Source organism: Alligator mississippiensis, chromosome 4, assembly GCF_030867095.1.
Source record: "Alligator mississippiensis isolate rAllMis1 chromosome 4, rAllMis1, whole genome shotgun sequence".
In the NCBI taxonomy this organism is placed as follows: domain Eukaryota; kingdom Metazoa; phylum Chordata; order Crocodylia; family Alligatoridae; genus Alligator; species Alligator mississippiensis.
In genome coordinates this window covers 254,180,368-254,201,507 of record NC_081827.1, presented here as the reverse complement: position 1 = coordinate 254,201,507, position 21,140 = coordinate 254,180,368, and the positions used below count along the sequence as shown (strand labels likewise).

Here is a 21,140-nt window from a genome sequence, read left to right as displayed (position 1 = left end):
GGTTAATGGGTAACGCGTGGCCAGGGCGAAGGTGGAAGTTCGGCCCCGCAGCCTCGGCCCAGCTGCTGCACAGGCTCTGGCCCGGCCCCGGCCCCGGCCCCGTGCGTGGCTGCAGGGAGCGCAGCATGCCGGGGGGCTGCTGCCAGGGCCCCCACGCCCCCCCTCTGCCTGCTGCCCCCACAGACCGGCCCCCCTGGGCCCTGAGCTGCGCCTTCGCCCTGCAGGTGAGCCGCTCCGGGGTTGGGGGTCCTGCCATCACCGGGGCCCCGTGCCCAGCGCCAGTCTGTGGGCCCTGCCTGGTCCCCCCCCCCCCCCAACCCTGGGGCATTGAGGCCCTGGCTCGATCCGCCTGGGCAAGACCCGGGTGTCCTGACCCCCGGCTGTCCCGTGGCACCCGGCCCAGTGGGCACCGGCATGACTCCCGTGATCCTTGCGGCAGATGCTGAGAGGCTGGATGTGCCGGGCAGGGTGCGGGCTGGTCCCATCGCACGGCTGTGTGGACGTGGGGCGGGGGTGAGGGGCACCAGCAGGGCTGGGGGGACATGCCTGGCTCAACCCCCCACCTTCAGCACGTGGCCGTTCAGGCCTCGCTCCTGTGCGTCTTCCACCTGCTCCTGCTCCCGACCTTTCCCCCTGCGGACCCGGACCTGCTCCTGGACCCGAGCCGGGACCGGGGGGCGCTGCTGGCCCAGAGTCTGTTTGCCTGCGGGGCCTCCTCAATGCTGCAGACTGTCCTGGGGACCAGGTGAGAGGGCCAGGGGTTCCCCGGTGCAGGCAGGTGCCCTCTGTGTCCCCCTGCTGTCCCCTGGCCCTTGACCTCTGACCTCCCCCCCCCCCAGGCTGCCACTGCTCCACGTCCCCACCTTCGAGTTCCTGATCCCTGCCGTGGTGCTGAGCACCCGCCTGCCCCACCCTGGCAGCAATGGTGAGCCCGGCCCCCCCCCTCTGGGGAGCCCCATGCCCCCCACCCCCCGCCCACTGCAGGGGCATGGGGTTCACGTCCACCTGTCTGTCCAACCGTGCAGGGACAGACACGCCTGCACCATGCACGGGGCCAAGCTGCAGCACGGGGGGCTGGGACCGCACAGCCAGAGAGGTTGGTATTGGGATGCCCCTTACTCCCTTCCCGCAGCCTCTGTCCCCCCACCCAAACAGTGCCCCTCACTCCTGACCCACAACCCTGCTGTCATGCGTGTGCATACGTGTGTTTGGGGTGATGGAGCCGGCTGTCCTCCAGACCTGGCACCCCTGGGCAGGAAGCCGTCCCTTGGTGGGGGTGCGGGCTGGGCCAGGCCTGGGGGCCACCACCACCCGTCTCTCGCTGCGCAGGTGTCGGGCGCAGTGGTCGTGGCCGGGCTGGTGCAGCTGGCGCTGGGGCTGAGCGGCGCGGGCGGGTGGGCCGCCCGGCACTGCGGGCCCCTGGTGCTGGCCCCCACGCTCTCCATCATGGGCCTCTCCGCCTACAAGCCAGCAGCTGCCTTCTGCTCGGCCAGCTGGAGCCTGGCGCTGCTGTACGTGAGCTGGGCGCTGGGCGGGGGTCTCCGGATACCGGGGTCCCCATGGGGGGAGGAGGGGGCTGGCAGTGACCCCCCTCATATCTCCCCCAGGCTGGTGCTCCTGGCTGTCCTGTGCTCCCAGCACCTGGGCTCCTGCCGCCTGCCCCGGTGCACCGAGACCCGGACCCCCGGCTTCCCCGTGGGCACTGCCATCCCGGCCCTGCGCCGGTTCTCGGTACCAGGGGGGTAACATGGCCGTGGCCCCGGTGCAAACCCCATGCAGTGCTGGGGGGCTGCTGGGTGTGTGGGGCTGGGAGGAGGGGTCCAAGGACCAGCCCCCCAGCCCGGAGTCTGAAGCCTCCCCTGTGCCGCCCCCCAGGTGCTGCTGCCCTTCGCCATCGCGTGGCTCGTCTGCGGGGTCCTGGCACAGCTCCACGTGCCCTGGGCCCAGCTCAGCCCGGTGCTGCCCAATGCCACCACGCCACCCCCCTGGCTCCAGCTGCCCTACCCAGGTGGGCCCCGCACCTGCGCTGCCCCCCCTTGACCTCGCGCCCCCTGACCCGCTTGTCCCTGTGCCCCCTGACGTCTTCTCTGCTCCCCCAGGTCAGCTGGGGTGGCCCCAGCTCAGCCCCCTGGCACTGGGCGCTGGCTTGGCCATGGGCCTCGCCGCCGGCCTGAGCTCACTGGGCTGCTACGCTCAGTGCGGGGGGGCGCTGGGGACTGCTCCCCCGCCCCCGTCTGCCTGCAGCCGGGGGCTCTGCACTGAGGCACTGGGCTCCCTGCTTGCTGGGCTACTGGGGGGACTGGGGGGCTCGGCCGCCAGCATCCCCCACGCCAGCCTTGCCAGCCTCACCCAGGTGCGTTGTCATTGTGGGGTTGGGGGGGTCCGGTGCTTGCCCCCCACTCAGGCTCAGCCCCATGCTGCCTTGGGGGGGCTGGCAGGGATTTGCCCCCTGCTCAGTCTGGCCCAGCCAGGGGGGTTTCCCCTCCCTCTGGGCAGGGGCTGAGCCTGGGTTCGGGCTCGGGTTTGGATGGGACTGATCCTGCCTTGGGCTGGATGTGACCTCACAGCTCCCTGCCCGCCCCATGGTACTGCGGTTTCTCAGGGCTGGGAGGGTTCTCCCCAGGGTGGGGTGAGGGTCAGGGCTCAGCCCCCCCGTGTCTCCATGCCCAGGCTGGCTCACGTTGCCCGGTGCAGCTGGCCGCGCTGGTCTGCCTGCTCCTGGGCCTGTCGCCCCGGCTGGCCGAGCTCCTCACCCACATCCCACTGCCCATCCACGGTGAGCGACCACCTTCCCCCCCACCCCGGCACCCCGAGACCTTCCCCCTGCCCCCCGGGCCTGGCTCAGATGGGATCCCAGTGCGAATTGTGTGTGGCAGTGACTCCCGCTGTGCCCGCCCCCCCCGGGGTGCGGTGTCCCCCGGACGGGAGCTGCTGGACGCGGGCATCAGGGGCTGGGGCACTGCCAGGCCTGGCGGGAACTTGGGGGGCATGTGAGAGACAGGTCCCTTGGGACTGGCACACGCACCTGCCCTGGGGTTTGCACACATGCACATGACCTGGTCCACATGGGGCTTGCACTCCACCCTGTCCTGCTCCCCCCACATTTGCATACCTTGTCTGTAATTGGCACACTTGCACCTGCACCCACACACCTCACCTCACCTGGGATGTGCATGTCTGCCCCCTTTGAGATTTGCACACAAGTGCACAAGCACATGTACGGCCCTTGCACATGCCCCACCTCTCCTGGAGCCTGCACGTGCCTGCACACACCCCTGCCTGGCCGTGGCTGGGATGATGATGCCCGGCGCCACGGCCTCCCGACTCTGCAGGCAGCGTGCTCTGCGTGACCTACGCAGTGGCGGTGGGCGCAGGGATCTCCTACTTCCAGCGCGCCGACATCGACTCAGGCCGCAACGTTTTCGTGGTGGGCTTCACCATGTTCATGGGGCTCTTGGTGCCGCGCTGGCTCGGCGCCGCCCCCACCGCACTGGCCACAGGTGGGTGAGAGCCGTGGGGTGGCTACACAGATGGGGTCACCCCCACACCTGTGCCCCCGTGACCCTGCCCTTGCCCCAGGCTGGGAGGTGTTGGACGTGCTCCTGCACTCGCTGCTGACGGTGCCGGTCGTCATCACGGGCATCCTCTCATTCGTCCTGGAGAACACTGTCTCGGGTGAGCCCCCGATGCCCCCGATCCTGCTGGGCTGTGGCTGGTGCGTGCCCCGGCTGAGCCTCTCCTGGTTGCAGGTTCACCCCAGGAGCGGGGCCTGCTCCCTCCCCGGGTGCAGGGGAGCGAACCTGCCCGGGTCTACGGGCTCCCGCCTGCTCTCCAGTGCCCGCTTGGCCCCACCGGCCTCCGCGTGTTTCCCCTCTGCTTCCTCTGCCCCCGGCCGGAGGAGGAGGAGGGTGGCTGTGCCGTGGAGGAAGGCTCTATATCTCCAGGGGAAGCCACGCGCCTCCTGGTGAAAGCTGGGGCGACGGCCGAAGCCAAGGCTGGCGGAAAAGACCGAGAGCCCGAGCGCTGCTGGTGGCCAGATGCCGTGTGAGTGCCACGGTCGAGACTGTCTCTCCATGGCAGGGCAGAGCCACGGCCCCGTGCCTTCCACACTCCTGCCACCACCAGTGTCCCCGTGCCGGGGGATAAAACAATGCACCCAGCTCTGCCGTCCGCGTGGCCTTTCTGCGTCGCCCGGGGCAGGGGATCACTGGGTTCCTGCCACCCTCCGCACCCTCTTCAATGGCTCCCCAACACCAGCTCCCAGGCTGCTGGCTGCAGGCTGCTCCTCATTTATTGCTTCCACCGTTTTGCAGCCTGGCAGCCTGGTGCTGACACTTCCAGTTCCTTTTGAACTGGAGAAAGCCATGTTGTGTCCCACGTGATGAGCTGTCACGCCGTTTGCACCTCCCTTGTCACGGTCCCAGATCTGCTGGGCAGCTGGCCGAGCTGGCAGGGCCTCTCGGACACCGGCTGGACGGAGGCTGTGTGGCTCCCCCGTCCCAGCTCCCTGCCCCGTGGCACCCCCAGACCGGCCCAGGCAGGCGCACCCCTACTCTGCCCGAAACGCTTCCTGCCAGGAAGCTCCAGCACGCCTCGGGCAATCGGTGCCGGTGCTTAGCTGCCCCCTGCTCCTCCTGATGCCTGAGGAGGCCCCGGGACAGCGGCTGACACCTGATATTAACCCCGGGCCCTGGCTGGGCTCCCGCCCCGTGCTGGCACCAGCTGCTCAGCGTCCATTCACTGAGGTTATGGGCCGGCTGTGACTCTCGCTCCCTCGAACGGGCCCCTGCTTGCAATTCCCCCTGTGTGGGGCCGGAGGGGCAGGTCCTTCCCTGCTCCATGGGCTGGACATGCACCCATATCACAGAGAGAATCACAGAGGCATCAGTGCTCAGGCTTTTATGGCCCCGGGCTGCATTTGTGGTTTTCACTAGAGTGAAAACCAGGCTGTGGGGCTGTGAGACAGGAGCTGGGCTCCTGGGGGGAGCTAAGAGATGGCAGACGCAGGAGGAAGGGCTGGGGGATTAGTGGGATGGCAAAAGGGAGGGTCGTTTACACTGGTGCAGTGAAGGGTTTAGCAGGAATCGAGGAGATGATACGGAGCCAGCGAGTCATTGAATCCCCGAGCCGTGGGGCTGGCAGGGAGCTCTGGAGGTTGCATTGGTCCCAGCTCCGAGGCAGGATCAGCCCTGTCCAAACCCGCCCAGACAAACCATCATCAAACTCTACACGAGACGACCCTCAACCGTGACGCAGCCCCCGGCATCGCCCCTGCCCCCGCCCCCGCCCCCAGAGCACAGCACCGTCGTGACCCGGCCCTAGCATGGGGAGGCTCCCAGGCAGCTCCTGCCCCCCCCCGGGTCTCCCGGTGTTGGGCCCCCATGAGCAGCATTACCCCCCCATCAACCCACCCCCAGTCCAGGGCCCACAGGAGCTGGCCACGGCCACGGCCACGCGCTTGGGGGGGAGCAGCAGATACAGGCTCCACGGGCGCAGCTGTGCCTCGTGCACCGCGCCAGGCCGTGCTCCAGGACATGGCCGTGTGCCCCCTACAGTCATGGCCCAGCCAGGCATGTGCTTTTTTTTATTTTTAAGGGAAAAAATGTTTGTTTCAATCCTGATCAGTCCCAAATCCATGAGTCATTCAAAAAACATTTACGGCCCTACGAAGGCCAACATCCTCCACCCCTGCCTGGGGCTTCACATGCTTCCAAACCCTTTGGTGGGCGTCCTGGGTCCGGATGCCCCCGCGGTTCCCTCGCCCTCAGCCGTGCGGCCGCAGGAGCGAGCCAGGGAGGGGTCTCCCAGGTCCGCGGCGTGGGAGAAACCCAAGATCTTCCCACCGGAAGGAAAGTGTGAGGGTAACTACATATTACCTCTGCCTGGGTACTACCCCAGGCCGGACCCGTCCCCAGCCCCAGGCGCTGACTAGCACCCACCAGGACCAGCGCTCCCACCTCGAGCTGGGCATTGTGCCCCCCAGCAAGCCCCTGCCCGGCAGCCTGCCCCCCCCCCCAGCATTTGCTTCTACGGCTGTGCTGGTCCCAGCCCCGCACCAGACATGTGATTGTGCGGAAAGCCTTGCTCTGGCAGGAATCAGAGAAGCCTTGCTCTGACACGAATCCTAAAGTGAAAACAGCAGAGAGCCCACATATCAGAGTTTCTTCGCAGGCAAAGGGACCGACTGTCTCCACACCGGTTCCAGCCCAGGAGCACAGCGATACCGGCCTCCGCCGGCCTCCGTGCAGCACCCCGTGCACTTATCCATCACCCCGTGGCCCCTGACACCGGGTCCAGGACCAGAGCACGGGGCTGCACCCACTGTGTTCCCCAAAGCAAGACCCGGGAGTGAGAACCGGCCTTGGGTGAGTCGGGCTGGGTGTGAGTCTGGCCCGGCTGTGGGGGTGCCTGTGCCAGGAGCTGCCCCCACACAGCAAGTGCCCGAGGGCGGGGAGAGGAGCCCAGGCACGGGCCCGTGGGAGACGCCTGCAGGGCCGAGCCCAGGGAGAGGGACCCCGGGGCCACAAGTGCGGGAAGGGCCGGGCATCGCCGCGCGTTGCCTGGGGGGTTGCTGCAGGAGCACGTTCATCACTTCAGTTATTCTGCTCCTGTGAGGTTTATTTGCGGGTGGATTCATTGTCACTGGAAGGCACCCGGGCTGCAAACGCTTCCTCAGCCTGACAGAGTTGTTTGTACCTGAAAGTTTGCAATGAAGACTTTTTCCAACTATTTTAGTTACTCTAATAAAAGATACTGGATTTACCCAAAGAGCCTTGTCTGCCTGTGTCCTTGGACCAACACGGCTGCAACCAGCACCTCTGGCCCCTCTCGGTGCTCCAGTCTCTGCCCCTCTCGGGTCCTGCTTTGAGATGTAAATGCAGCCCCTGCTTTCCTAGGTCGTGCCAGCCCACCCTCCCAGGCAGCTCCCGAATCAGTCCCAGGGCCCAAACTTGTGATGACTGCGCCAGACGTGGGCAGTGGAAGGCTGGGGCTAATGGGGCTTAGCCCCCCTGCCCCAAAGCGGGACAGCAGGTAGGGCCGTAAGGCAGCCCAGCCGTGGGGCAGGCGCAGCAGGAGTGGGGGGGTGTGCATGCAGCGCTGAGGGGGGCAGTGGGGCCGGGGCTGGGGCAGGTGCTGCACAGCCGGGGCAGGGTGCAGGACTGCGCCGTGGGCAGCTGGTCTGAGCGGCGCGGCTGGGGAGGGCGCAGGGCGTGTGTGGCCTGGATCGGCTCGCGGGCATGCTGGGCTGCTGCTGGGGGCTGAAGCCAACGCCAGCCTCTTCCCGGCGGGGTTTGGGGCCGGGCTGTGCTCAACGCAGGCAGTGGAGGTGCTGGGAGGTGCTTGTGGGTGAGTTACAGCCACCCAAAATTCACAATAGCGCCCCCAAACCCTCCCTCCCAGTCACCCCGAGCACAGCCCAGCCCAGCCCAGCCCACCGCCCTGCTGGGACCGGGCTGAGATTGGTTGTTTATTCCCACTTCCTTATTCCCGGTTCCTGGCTCCTTTTTCAAAACTAATCGAGATTAGATTTGAATCCCCCTCCCTCCCACTGTACGAAGTGTACAGGTTTGAATAAGGAACTGGTTTTTGGGCTGGGAGTATATCTAGAAATCCCTCTTGGATGGCATATCTCTATTGCACTGGGGGACTCTCTGACCAGAGTCCTGCCTGGCCCAAGAAATGGTTTGGCTGTGCCAGGCCATGAACCGACTGCTCCCCCAGACACTACTAAATATATGGGTCTGAATAAGGAACTGGGGTTTGGGCTGTGGTGACGACAGGGAATCCTCTTTGGGCCACCCCACGCCAACCCTGTGTGGCACCAAGGGAAGCTCCTGGACATCCCTGGTCAGGTTCTCGCCCAGTTTGTGCATGCCAGGCTGCCAACGGACCGTCCCCCCATACCCACTGTATTAAATATATGAGCTCAAACTGGAAATTTCTTTTGGGCTGGGATTAGAGATGGAAATCCTTCCTGGGCCACTCCACCCCACACCACGCCTGTGGCACTGGGGGTCTCTCCTGAACACCTCTGACCAGGGACTTGCCCGGCCCAGAGCGTGGTTTCTTCATGCCAGGCTGCCAACTGGAGCAGGGTGAAAAGGGGGGGGTACCCCCACCCGAGTGCAGCCTGGCCCAGCCCCTGCCCCAGCCCGCTGGGAAGAGCCTGGTGCAGCCTAGCCCAAGCCTGCCCTCGCCCTGCGCACATCCGGGGGCACATGCCCCCCCCCCCCCATGCCGCCTGGGGTGTGCATAGCAGCAGGAGCCATGTCTCCTGGATGAGCCACTTGTGAGCCGCTTGCGGACCCCAGGCAAGCCAGTCCCAGCCCCAGCCCCAGCCCCACTCCTTTAACTGCTGTGCATGCGCCCCCCGCCACCCCTGCTGCAGCCACCTGAAGCCCGTGGCCAGGTTGCCTTGTGGCCCTACCACTGCCCTGCATTTGGGGGGGCTAAGCCCTGTTAGCCTCCCCCTTGCACCACCTATGGCCCTGCACGTGCCCTGGGAGCAGCCAACACCATGTGCCTGCTGCTGCTGGGCTGCGCCTCGCGCCCTGCCCACCCATCGGTGGGATGCACGTGGCGTCACGTGGCTCTCGGGGCAGTGAGGCTCAAAGCACAGTGCACAGCGGCAGCCACCTCTACGTCGCACACGGATCTGAGGGCACGTGCCCCCTGGGCCTCGGCATTTCCCACCACCCGGCCCGGCCGGGGCCCCACTCACCCTAGTCCCTGATCCTGTCTGTAGCCTGCTCCTTCCCTCACCGCTGGGGCCTCCATCTGCCCCCACCACACCCCTTTCCCCTCCCCTCACCCCTTCTCCCATAGACTTTATAGTTTCATAGTCGGTCGGGTCGGAAGGGACCTGAGCAGATCAAGTCCGACCCCCTGCCCTGGACAGGAAAGAGCACTGGGTCAAACGACCCCGGCGAGGTGATTATCTAGTTTCCTTTTGAAGACCCTCAGGGTAGGAGCCAGCACCGCTTCCCTTGGAAGCTGGTTCCAGATCCTAGCCGCCCTGACTGTGCAGTAGCGCCTCCTGATGTCTAGTTTCATAGTTTCATAGTAGCTCGGGTCAGCAGGGACCTGAACAGATCACCTAGCCTGACCCCTGCCACAGGCAGGAATGAATGCTGGTTCACAAGACCCCAGACAGGTGATCGTCCAACCTCCTCTTGAATTTGCCCAAGGTAGGGGCGAGGACCACTTCCCTGGGAAGTTGGTTCCAGATTTTGGCCACCCGAACTGTAAAATATTGCCTTCTGATCTCCAACCTAAACCTATTCTCCGTCAGCTTATGACCATTGTTCCTCGTCACCCCAGGTGGTGCTGGGGAGAAAAGGGCTCTGCCTGTTTGCTCTTGATCCCCCTGATGAGGTTGTAGGCAGCCACCAGGTCCCCCTCAGCCTCCTCTTGCTGAGGCTGAACAGGTTCAGGTCCCTCCGTCTCTCCTCGTAGGGCCCGTCCTGCTGCCCTCTCACCAAGTGGGTGGCCTCTTCTGACCCCTCTCCAGGCTGTCCACATCCCTCCTGAAGTGCAGCACCCAGAACTGGACGCAGTACTCCACCTGCGGCCTGACCAGTGTCGCATAGAGGGGGAGGATCACCACTCCGGACTGGCTCGAGATGCACCTTTGGATGCATGACAAGGTGTGGCTGGCCTTGCTGGCTGCGGTCTGGCATTGGTGGCTCATGAGGGTAGTCTGAATCTACCCTCTGCCAGCTTGTTACCGTTATTTCTAGTCACTCCTGGGAGTGCTCGGGGGAACAGGGACTCCCCCAATGCCTGCTGGTCCCCCTGACTAGTTTGTAACAGGCCACCAGATCCGCCCTCAGCCTTTTCTTGTGGAGACTGAACAGGTTCAGGTCCCGTCGCCTCTCCTTGTAGGGCCTGACCTGCTGCCCCCGACCATGCGGGTGGCCTCCTCGGACCCTCTCCATGCTGTCCGCATCCCTCCTGAAGTGTGGCGCCCAGGACTGGAAGCAGTACTCCAACTGCGTCCTGACCAGTGTCGCATAGAGGGGGAGGATCACCTCCTTGGCCCTGCTCGAGATGCATCTGTGGATGCACGACAAGGTGCGGTCGGCCTTCCTGGCCGCGTCCCTGCACTGTCGGCCCATGTTCATTGTGGCATCAATAATGACTCCAAGATCCTTTTCTGCCTCTGTGCTGACGAGAAGGGAGTTCCCCAGCCTGTAGGTCTGCTGCTGGGTCCCCCCCCAGGTGCAGCACCTTGCACTTGTCAGTGTTGAAACCCATCCTGTTCTCATCCACCCACCCCTGTAACCTGTCCTGGTCCAATTGCAGCCTATTCCTCCCTTCTAGCGTGCCCACTTCCCCCCACATCTTAGTGTCATCTGTGAATTGGAACAAGGTGCTTTTTACCCCCTCGTCCAAGTCGCTGATGAAGATGTTAAACAGCGCGGGCCCGAGGACCAAGCCCTGGAGGACCCCACTGCCCACATCCCTCCAGGTCGAATAAGATTCATCCACCACTACCCTCAGGGTGCGCCCCTCCAGCCAGTTAGTGACCCATCTGACTGTGTAGGCATCAATGCCACAGTCGCCTAGTTTTTTAACGAGAATGGGGTGAGAGACGGTGTCGAAGGCCTTCCGGAAGTCCAGGAAGACTACATTCGCTGCCATCCCTGCGTCCAAGGATTTTGTGACCTGGTTGTAGAAGACCACCAGGTTGGTCTGATAGGACCTGCCCCTAATGAACCCGTGTTGGTTGCCCCTGAGCATAATCTTCCCTGCCAGCCCCTCGTGGACATGCGCCAGGATAATTCTCTCAAAAAACTTACCCAGGATTGAGGTAAGACTGACTGGCCTGTAGTTCCCTGGGTCCTCCTTCCTCCTTTACCTGCTGGGCGGGTGGCACATTGTTCAGATTCGCAGACAACACTAAGATGTGGGGGGATGTGGGCATGCTGGGAGGGAGGAATAGGCTGCAATCGGACCAGGACAGGTCACTGGGGTGGGCGGATGAGAACAGGATGGGTTCAACACTGACAAGTGCAAGGTGCTGCACCTGGGGAGGAAGGACCAGCAGCAGACCTACAGGCTGGGGACCTCCCTTCTTGTCAGTGCAGAGGCAGAAAAGGATCTGGGAGTCATTATTGATGCCAAAATGAACATGGGCCGGCAGTGCGGGGACGCTGTCAGGAAGGCCAACCGTACCTTGTCGTGCATCCACAGATGCATCTCAAGCAGGTCCAAGGAGGTGATCCTCCCCCTCTATGCGGCACTGGTCAGGCCACAGCTGGTGTACTGTGTCCAGTTCTGGGCGCCGCACTTCAGGAGGGATGTGGACAGCATGGAGAGGGTCCAGAGGAGGCCACCCACATGATCAGGGGGCAGCAGGGCAGGCCCTACGAGGAGAGGCTACGGGACCTGAACCTGTTCAGCCTTCACAAGAGAAGGCTGAGGGGGATCTCATGCCTGTTACAAACCAGTCAAGGGGGACCAGCAGGCACTGGGGGAGTCCCTGTTCCCCCGAGCAATCCTGGGAGTGACTAGAAATAATGGCCATAAGTTGACTAAGAGTCGGTTCAGACTAGACATCAGGAGGCGCGACTTCACAGTCAGGGCAGCTAGGATCTGGAACCAACTTCCAAGGGAAGTGGTGCTGGCTCCTGCCCTGGGGGGCTTTAAGAGGAGGCTGGATGAACACCTCGCCGGGGTCGTATGACCCCAGTACCCTTTCCTGCCCAGGGCAGGGGTCGGACTTGATGATCTGCTCAGGTCCCTTCCAACCCGACCGACTGTGAAACTATGAAACATGTGCAAATAACTTGTTCTCCCTCTGCGTATGGTGCCGGGTCTTTGCCAGCGAGGGAGAACACTAAAGGGAGACGTAACAGAGACTGGCAGGAGGCCTGAGACCCAACGCAGGAAAGGCAGCCGCATCCCAGCACCCCCAGCGGGGAGGAGGGCAGAGCATGTGGCCCGTGGGCATCCTCCACAGGCCATCCCAGTGCAACCAGGCCAGCCCATCACAGCCAGCTTAGCCCCCGCTGTGCCCTCTCCCAGCAGCACCCACCTCCTGTGGGCTGGCAAGAGGTGCCACGGCCCAAAGGAGCCCATCTCTCTGCCCTGTCCCCCCAGGCGCCTCCCAACCTCCTCCCCGGGAGCCCAGCCTGCCGAGGGGACCCGCTGCAAGATCTTACGGCATCTTGTTGCCCCCAAGACGGTGCCGCCATGCAGCCGGGGGAGGGCGCGGGGAGCTGCGGCGGGAAGCGGCAGTAATGCACGTCAAACGCTGCATGTGCCTCTGCAGGGCTGCGCTGGAAACCTGCTCGGGACCGAAGTGTGCAGATGGCATCCACGCAGGGATGAGCTCCCGGGAAGTCATCATTCGCAGCAAGAAAGAAAACCAAAGGAAATGCCACATTTCTGAAAGAGATGGCAAAAGTCACGTCCCCCTGACCAAAGACAAGATGAGAATCGCAGAAGCAGCGAGGCAGAGCGCACTGGAGATCCTGAGAGACGCCGTGAAGAAGAAGGACCGTGTGCTGGTGAAGAAATCCCAGTTCTTGATTACCCACAAATCTAAAGACCCCTCGTTCTGGATGAAACGGTTCGCGCTCTTGACGGACCAGCGGGTGAGCAACTTCATCTCGGTGCTGGAGGAAGCCAAGTTCATGGGGGATCCTTCCACGAAGGAGGTTTATGCATATATTTATACAGAATCTGGAGACAAAACCATTTATTTGTGTCCGCTCTTCTGGAAGGCTCCAAGTTCCCAGCTGGGGACTTTAATCCGTGAGGCCTCTCGCTTCCGGAGCGCGTGCGACATCACCAAGGAGGCAGTCAGCATCGACGTTGGCTACAAGGGGCTGATGGTGAAAAGCAGCTTGGCAGACCCAAAGAATCCAAAATTCAATCTTCTCTTGAATGCGGTGCTAAATGCCAAGAACATCCAGTACGAGTTTGAAGTGACCCTGCGGCACCGCGGAGACTACGCGCGGGGGAGATACTCCTGCTGCGGGGAGACGGCGAGGAGCTCTGTCTGCGAGAGCGCCGTGCCCGACGACTTCTTCACTTCTCCGAACTGGAGGTGAGTAACGTCCGTCTCGAGCGGCGCTTTCCCGGGGACACCCAGCGCCTGCAGGCACCATTGCAGACGTGCCCTCTTCTTGTCCATGTCAGGGACCTGTCAAAGGGGACGTGCCCGGCTAAAACATCAGCCAGCAGCCCCGGCCCACGGCCACCCCTTCCCCACCATCTCCTCTTGGCCTGACATGGTTCAAACACTGGTCTCAATGGTATCAGCCTCCAGGCTCGTCTCTCCCATGAACCAGTGACGCGACCCCGTGGCAGGCCAGTAGGGGGCGCTTCTGGGTTGAGCCGCCCACCTCCCTGCGCCTGCTCATCTAACCTCCTCTGGGGGTCTTCAAGAGGAGGTTAGACGAGTATCTAGCTGGGGTCATCTAGACCCAGCACTCTTTCCTGCCTATGCAGGGGGTCGGACTCGATGATCTATTGAGGTCCCTTCCGACCCTAACATCTATGACTCTATGAAATGCAACCCCACCCCCAGAAGGAGTACTTCTTGGGCAAGGGGAGAGACGTTTGGGGCAAATATCCGGGGTTAGGGGGCACGACTTCAGCCACATGTTGGTGACCAGAGGGCGGGGCGCCTGTCAAGTGTTGGGACTACACTTGTGGCCCACAGCGCCTCACCAAAACTCGTTAAGCAGCCCTCCAGCCAAAATAATTGCCCCCCGCCCTGATTAATGGCTCCAAGTTGTGTCATTGAAGAGTAGACTACATTAAGATGGAGTTTAGTTTGTGACAATGCAAAGTCGTGTGCATCTCCAAAAACAAATTTGTATTGTGTGTGGAGGGGTGGGGTGGGTGTGCGGGGTGTGGGAATGGTGCAGATTCATCGTGGGGTGCAGGAGGGGTGTAACAGCCAGAACCAGAGGAATTAATAAGCAAAAAATATGTGCTTCTTGGAGGCATCTGGTATTTTGCCTAAACAGGTAATATTAGTTAATATAAGCTTGTAAGTTTGTCAACTGCAAATGTAATTTGTCTGTCGTGAGTTTAACCAAACTGATAAATTAACTGTTCGTGGAGCAGACTGGGGCCCCAGAGGCAAAGCTGGAGCTGGGAGATTAGCTGGCCTAATGGTTTCTGCTCAGGGTTCGGCTTTAGCGATAACAAACGGGATCTAAGTGCCTGGCACACCCGACACGTTCCAAGGAAACATCTCCCAAGAAAGCATATTCAAATGAGCCTAAAGGGGTTGGGATTTAGGCGGAGCGATGTCAATTCCAAACCTAAAGGTGCTGCATCGTAATTTGCTTATTGGACAAACCCGAGTCTGGGTAGTAACCTTTATGATCATTTTTAACACCTTTCAGTCCCATAGGGTAAGAGCTATAGGGCAACACTGTGAATGGCTCTGTAGCCAACACATTAGCATAAGACTAGGTCTAAAAAGCAGGTGCATCAGGTCATCAGCAGGAAGGAGGGAACAGAACGGTCATTTCTGTTCCAATTTTGGACCCCAGACTCCCGGTGTGAGTGAGGATTGGATCCTGATCAAGGGAACTTCCCCGGTAACCCTCTGACAGCGTCGAACGGGGACGCCTGACTTCGCTGCAATCACTCGACGCGCACCTGGCATTGAGGGACTATCGATAAGTTGCCAACCCATGTCTGTCTACCTGTTGTTTTGAACAGCCCAGTGGCGATCACCCTCGCAGTGCCCAGTTGGCCTGCGACAGAAGTGATCTATCTGTTGTTATTATCTGCTATTATTATTTACTATTAGCTCTTTAATACTGCGTTATCTGCTTATCACATTTATCTTTCTGTTAGCTGGTGTGTGTGTGTAAGCTATAATAAACTTGCCTTTATTTCACTCCCAACTTTGCCTCCTTGATCCGAAACTGAATCAAACAGCCCAGTTGGCCTGTGATATAATTGATACACTCACGGTGCCCAGCTGGGCTGTGACAGAGGGCTGTGTGGGTGCAGTAGAGGTGTGGGGTGTGTGGGACTGCTGGGTGTGACATTGGAAGGTGGGTTTTTAAACCTAGTGCTCTGAGAAGTGACACAACACTGGTTGATGAAGAGCAGAAAGGTTTGTTTTAATAACTACCAACAAGCTGCAAACTGAATGACAGAAAAAGACTCTTTCCCAATATAAAATGAGCTATTAGTCCTTGTAATATCTCATCTGCAGGGATCTTTACCCGATGCAGCAGGAAACCGTTCTTGTCCAGCTCACAGCGTGGGTCCCTCGCGTATCGGCTGGGCGCAGGATGGGGCCTGGTCTTCCCTGGACCGCACACGCCTGGCTGGCACTTCAGTCTTGCTGTATACTGTTTCATTGTCTAGCTTAGAAGCATTCCTCCTTGACGGCTGGCTGATTACAGTCTGAACAAAGCAGGGAGGAAAAGAGTGACCATCGCATTACAACTGTTACTTGTCCTGGCTCCTGTTTGGATCTGTCCAGGTGTGAAGTCTTGTGCTTCTCGCAGCCCCAGCACTGCTAGGTGAGGTACAGGTGATGGGTCTGAGCGGTCAGACACGATGTGTAGAGGCTTTGGGCACCGACCTGTCTTTGGGGACTTGTTTATCAATGGGGCAAATTTGCAGTAGCTTGTACGGGTGATGGTCTCATTCCCAAAGTCCAGGCAGACACTGAACAGGTGAGACATTTGTAATGCCTTGGGCTGGATGCCTGCTTGGACAAATGTGAGCAAGATGCATTTGTCCCGTCCCGGGCATCCTTCCTGCACCCTTTACAGGTTTCTCTTGAGATGCAAATTTAGTCTTGTTTCCTTTAGCTGCTAGGTCAATTGAAACGCAGATGTAGTTTCCTTGCTTCACTGGCTCAGCCTTTCCCCTGGCTTTCTTCGCCTGGCAATACACATGCGATGAGCATGTCAGGTCTCTGCCAGCAATTTTATCCATCGCTTTTATTATTTTATGGCCTGCGCCTGGTGTGGGGTACCACAGGCACTCCACTGTCTCGACGCCTAATGGGTTGCAAGCCATTAGCGGAGTTGGATTTTCTCGTGGCAGTCTTGTCCCCACAACCCAGTCTTGCCCCAGCCATTTTTATGCAGGAGACACTGTCTGAGCTTTCACGGTTTTCATGTGGAGCAGGTGGGTGCCTGCCTGCAGGCTGCATCCAGTCAGCCGGCAGCCCGGATCCGGCCCACGGGCCGTATTTTGCCCACCCCTGCATGAATCTGTTATGTGTACAGGGCAATTCCCCAAATGACATGTGGTGCACCCCCTTGTCCACCACGTGTTGCTACAATTTGCAGGTAGTTGTGTGCGATGGGTGTTTGAGGACACCAGGTGTAGCTGCACAGCTCAACATGAGTCACTCTTCTGCTGACCTCTTACTATCATTTTATTAATTAAAGAAATCAAACAAACCCATCTGTGGTTGTGTCTCCTGCTTCACTCGGTGTGGTGCTGTCCCAAGGGCCCCCGGGTGTGTCGGGGGGTTGCAGAGCGGGGTGATCCCGAGCTGTTGTGGAGATCGATTGGTGCGTGCTGTCCGTGCCCCCTTCTCCGCTCGGGGGGATAATGCGGTGCGGTGCACCCTGACCCCTCAGCGCTACAGACTCCCGCACGGTGCCACATGCGGTTGAGCACTGGTCACCTCACTTGGGCTGAACGCTGCGAGTGGTGTCGCAAAACCACTCAATGGAATAAACACAACCTGCGCGGGTGGAAGGTGTGTCCTGGTCCCCTAGTTTGGGGTTCGGGGTTAATGCCTGAATTTAATAACTGACTCCCCACATCATGGGGCTGCCAAGCGCGGTTTTCTTTGCTGTTAAAAACAGGGCTTCCCCCACAACTGCGGTGCCAAGCCCAGTGGAGAAGCCAGTCCCTGCTGCCCAGTCGGGTGGGTTCTGCTCCGAGTGTTGGCTACAAATGTCCAGCTCAGGATCCTTAAAATTCTGGTTTATTAGGAGGATTGAAACACTGTAATGAAGTCAAATCATAAACCTTGGGGCTGGTCCCAACACACACACATGCACACACACACAATAGCAAGCTACAAGAGTCGGGTATACCTATCCCACAGGCGCTGGAGTCTGCCGTCGATGGCCAGTCGAGGCTTCTTCCAGCGTGGTGTTATCCTCCAGAAGGGGGTCGCCGGCTGGTCCTTCTGGCTGGACAGGTCGGGTGCTGGTCGAGTTGGAGATCAAGAGGGTGCTGCTGAGGGTCACTTTTCACTGCTTTTTGTCTGTCCTTGGCAGACTTTGGTGACTCCCCAGTTTTCAGGTTTGCCCAATCCAGGGGTCATTGACCCTCGTGGGACTTCCCCCCTCGGTGGCTACTGGACGGCATCTGTCAGCCCCCGGGGTCGTTTGCATGTATGTGCGGGTTTGGGAGTCCGTTGATGAATTTTAAATAGGGCTCTGGGAGCGGTCGATCTGGAGATATTCAGCCCCAAAGTTGGTCCTCGACGTTGATTAACTCAGGCCAGGGCTTCTAGCCCTTGATCGGTGAGGTTTAGAGATTTCCCGGTTGCTACATTGTCTTCTATTGAGTTCTTCCCTTGGTTGATCTGCAGCGTCCAGGTGATAATTGCTGCCTGCTGCTCCAGTGTTACACACTCAATCACTGATTCACTCCCTCTTTCAGGGGCCAGCCTGATACAGGGAAGGGCAGTTTGATTCCTGCCCTTGTTAACATTGTTACTAAACACATTTATAGTTGAAAGTTGAAAGGTGAGGAGTATAAAATATAAGCTACAAATGCCATGGCATACAAATAGATAAAAATACCAAAATACAAGGGGAGATACAAAATGCACACATACAAATTTTAAAACACAATTCCTTATCTTAAAGTGAAAGAAAGAGGAAGGAAGAAAAGGTAGAAGAGGAAAAACATATTTAAAGGGGGGAGAGCAAATGCGGGCAAGAGGAAAAGGAGGCTTTCTGCTACATGAGCACTTAACACCTTGCAGGAGTTCAATGGGTCCCCAAAGGTCAATGGGTTAATTTAACTTTGTCCTCTGAGGGACTCAGAGCAGCTGTGTTGGTCGAGCACCTGAAAAGCATCCAGGCCTGAGGGCCACAGAAGCCACAGTGTTCAGTTTTGTCACTTGGTTCAGGGAAGGCCTGGACTATGGCTAAAAAGCCTTAGCACGGCTCAGTTTGCCAACTGCAGCTGGCACCTCTGTCCTGCCAAGGACCGATGGCACCGTACAAAGCATTGCTGGAAACTTGAAGCCAGAGGCAAGAGAAGAGGGTCTAAAATGAGACCAAATATCCCCTTGGTAAGCCAGGGACAGGGCCCGGTGCATAGCAAGCTCGGCCGCCTAGATACGTCGGAGCATTCACCCCCAACACTGGGGTAAGACGAAGGCCGAGGCACGGAGCAGAAACACCTGCTCCTCTTCCGTGCGGAGCACCTCCAGCTCCACGAGCGCGCTGAGGAAGACCTCGTCCTTGATCTGCCAGCCCGCCGCGGCGCCCCTTGTTCTGCACGGACGTGTGTCCTGGGGACACAACGGAGACGAACGTGAGCCCGTGCGGGTGGCACCAGATGTAACATCACCCTTGAGGTCGCAGCTCTGAAGTCATAAAAGCTCGGAGAAGAACGGTCTGTTCTCTGGAGAGCGTGTATTGACTACAGCAGTTTGCAACCTCAAGCATAAGACAAAGACCCTCAGAAAATCTCGGCCTAAGCTCGGACGCCGCCTGGTAAGACCCGGCGACAGAGCAGACAACGGAGCCCAACCGAACATGCAATGTAAGCCAGGAAGAGATCGGCGCCTTGCATGGTCTGATGTGTCCTGAGGGCAGCGTGGCCTTGCAGCCCGGGGTTCAGACAGTCTTTCTGGGGGCCCGCAGGTCTTCCCGGGTGGCGAGGAGGGGACCCCACAGGCCTCAGCCCTGACCCGGCAGTCGTAGGTGAACCTGGGGCCCCTGCGCGTCCCTGGCTGCCTTGGGCATAACATACAAAAAACTCGAACTCTTGTTTCATGGGAACCAAGAACTCTGGGTCCATGAGAGTGTCACAAAGACACTCGCATGGACCCAGAGGGACAGACATTCGTCTTCAGCTCCCTTTCTGCAAAAATGAAGTTTATTTCCTACCTATGGGGACTTTTTACCATCTTGTACCATCTACACATGTCCCAGAACCTGACGAAGGGATTTTGATCTCAAAAGCTTGCAGAAGAGGACCATTTTTTTTGCCATTTTCCAGTTGGTCTAATAAAAGGTGTCATTTTGGAACCAAGAGTTCTAGTTTTTGTATGTCTTTTTGTCTCAGACAACACAGCTACCAGGTACACCCTTGGTCAGAACACGCTTTTCACGTCCGTCACCCATCACACTCCCCTCATGTGTTCAGCATCTCTGGCCATTCTCAGACAAGGCTCTTTGAGTAAAGCCGATATCTTTTATTAGACCAACTGAAATAGTTGGAAAAATTCTTCTTTGCAAGCTTTTGGGTACAAACACCCCTCTTCAGGTGGAGGACGAATCCGCAGGTCTGATAAAAGATACCAGATTTACCCAAAGAGCCTTGTCTGCCTGTGTCCTTGGACCAACACGGCTGCATCCAGCACCTCTGGCCCCTCTCGGTGCTCCAGTCTCGGCCCCTCTCAGGTCCTGCTTTGAGATGTAAATGCAGCCCCTGCTTTCCTAGCTCGCACCAGCCCACCCTCCCAGGCAGCTCCAGAATCAGTCCCAGGGCCCGCGCTTGTGATGACTGCGCCGGGTCTTTGCCAGCAAGGGGGAAGCTGAAGGGAGATGTAAGAGATGGGCAGGAGGCTGAGACCCAGCGCAGGAAAGGCAGCCACGGTGTAGCAGGAATTAGACTCATGTAGCTGATGCTAACAGAAGGTGTAATAGTAGTGAATTGTAACCGCGCTGGTCTTGTCCTGTAAGCAACTTGCAAACTCCGTTGTGTATCCTTCTGCTTGACATTAGTGAATGAACTCTGCATGGCCTTTATGGATGAGTGTGTGTAAAAGGGGGAAGGTGAGAGAAGGGCATGCAGACGGGAAAAGAAGATTTAGCTGTTTATGTAAGCAGCAAGGTGCCAAATGTAAGTCACCCGTCTGTTAACTAATTAGTGCCTGGCTGCAGAATCCCTTTCAGGCCTAGGGCACCACGAAGATAACGAGGAGAAGGAATGCGCCCGTCCTGCAGCAAGGACACTCCGCGGCTGAGATAAGCTGAGGACAAAAGAAGAACAACCGCAAAAACAGAAGCTGGGTATGGAAAACCCCAAAGCACTGAAACAAAGGATGGCAATCCCTATAAGAGAAGACTTTGAAAATGCCACGCTGGGTGAGTCTCTCTACTGCTGTTTCGTGGGAGCACAGATGCATGTGTTTTCACCCCGCTCCAAGACTGATATCTACGGGATCTTTCTCCCTCTCAGTAAGTCTGGGCTTGCCACCCGGTGCTGTTGTAGCACAACTGCTGCTGGTAAGTGTAATGTCTGAGCAGAATGGCTGCTTTGTGTTTGTGTGTGCCTGTGCGTAAGTTTGGTGTGTGATGATTTGTGTGTGTTTGTATAAATGGTGTGTCCCAACCTCTCTGTCTCACTCATGCAACCAATAAATGTGGCACCGTGCCTTTATAAAGGCACCCCTTTATAAAGTCTCACTTTTTGACTTGGCAATTGGTATTTAAAGGTAACATTTTTGGTAGACAATGCGTGTGGGGGTGAATCAGGTTATATGCTGCGGTTATGGATCAGCTCTATGCTCTGCCTCGTGGTTATTAGTGTGTCTTATGTCATGTCTTGTGTGAATGTTCGTTTGTCTGTCTGTCTAAAGGGGTGCACGCCGCCCCGTGGTAGAAGTGCCGGGTATAGTGGTCTCGGGTTAGACCAGGCACACTGCAGAAATAGAAAGACCATTTGTGGGTGGTGGATAATTAGAAGATCGCTTTGTGGGTCATGGACTGCCTATGCAGGCGGCGTCCAGACTGCCTGTAGCGGGGTCCATGGCTTTGGTTTGAATCTTGTCTTGAGACTTGGTTATATTGAAAAAATGGAGTTTTGGCACATCTTACAGACTAGGATACTGGCTTTGAGAAATAATAAATGGTAACTGTAATAAGTAAACACAGTCCGGGGAACTTGAGTTAAGATGTTTAAAAGGAAAACAGGAAAAAGTGAGGCAGATGTAA

General features: G+C 58.8%; 1 protein-coding gene across 4 annotated transcripts; it reads left to right on the top strand.

Moving 5' to 3' along the window:
• Nucleotides 1-10: 10 nt before the first annotated feature.
• SLC23A3 (solute carrier family 23 member 3) lies at nt 11-4,159 on the top strand. 4 transcript variants are annotated; one of them, XM_019491425.2, is made up of 12 exons: nt 11-224; nt 585-745; nt 840-925; nt 1,026-1,096; nt 1,330-1,511; nt 1,608-1,731; nt 1,876-2,008; nt 2,100-2,353; nt 2,671-2,776; nt 3,333-3,500; nt 3,580-3,675; nt 3,750-4,159. In XM_019491425.2, the coding sequence occupies exons 1-12, from the start codon at nt 126-128 to the stop codon at nt 4,046-4,048; spliced, it is 1,779 nt and encodes a 592-aa protein (XP_019346970.1). In that variant the 5' UTR covers nt 11-125; the 3' UTR covers nt 4,049-4,159. The 4 variants fall into 4 exon arrangements, with proteins under 4 accessions (XP_019346970.1, XP_019346969.1, XP_019346971.1 ...); XM_019491424.2 differs by having other exon boundaries at nt 12-224; nt 570-745; XM_019491426.2 differs by lacking the exon at nt 2,100-2,353 and having other exon boundaries at nt 12-224; nt 570-745.
• Nucleotides 4,160-21,140: the final 16,981 nt, after the last annotated feature.

Excerpts from the sequence above, each read along its gene's own strand:
- SLC23A3 (XM_019491424.2), top strand. The coding sequence starts at position 126 with ATGCCGGGGGGCTGCTGCCAGGGCCCCCACGCCCCCCCTCTGCCTGCT. Across the intron at positions 1,732-1,875 it reads CGGCCCTGCGCCGGTTCTCG|GTGCTGCTGCCCTTCGCCAT; the intron begins GTACCAGGGGGG and ends GCCGCCCCCCAG. Across the intron at positions 3,676-3,749 it reads CCTGGAGAACACTGTCTCGG|GTTCACCCCAGGAGCGGGGC; the intron begins GTGAGCCCCCGA and ends TCCTGGTTGCAG.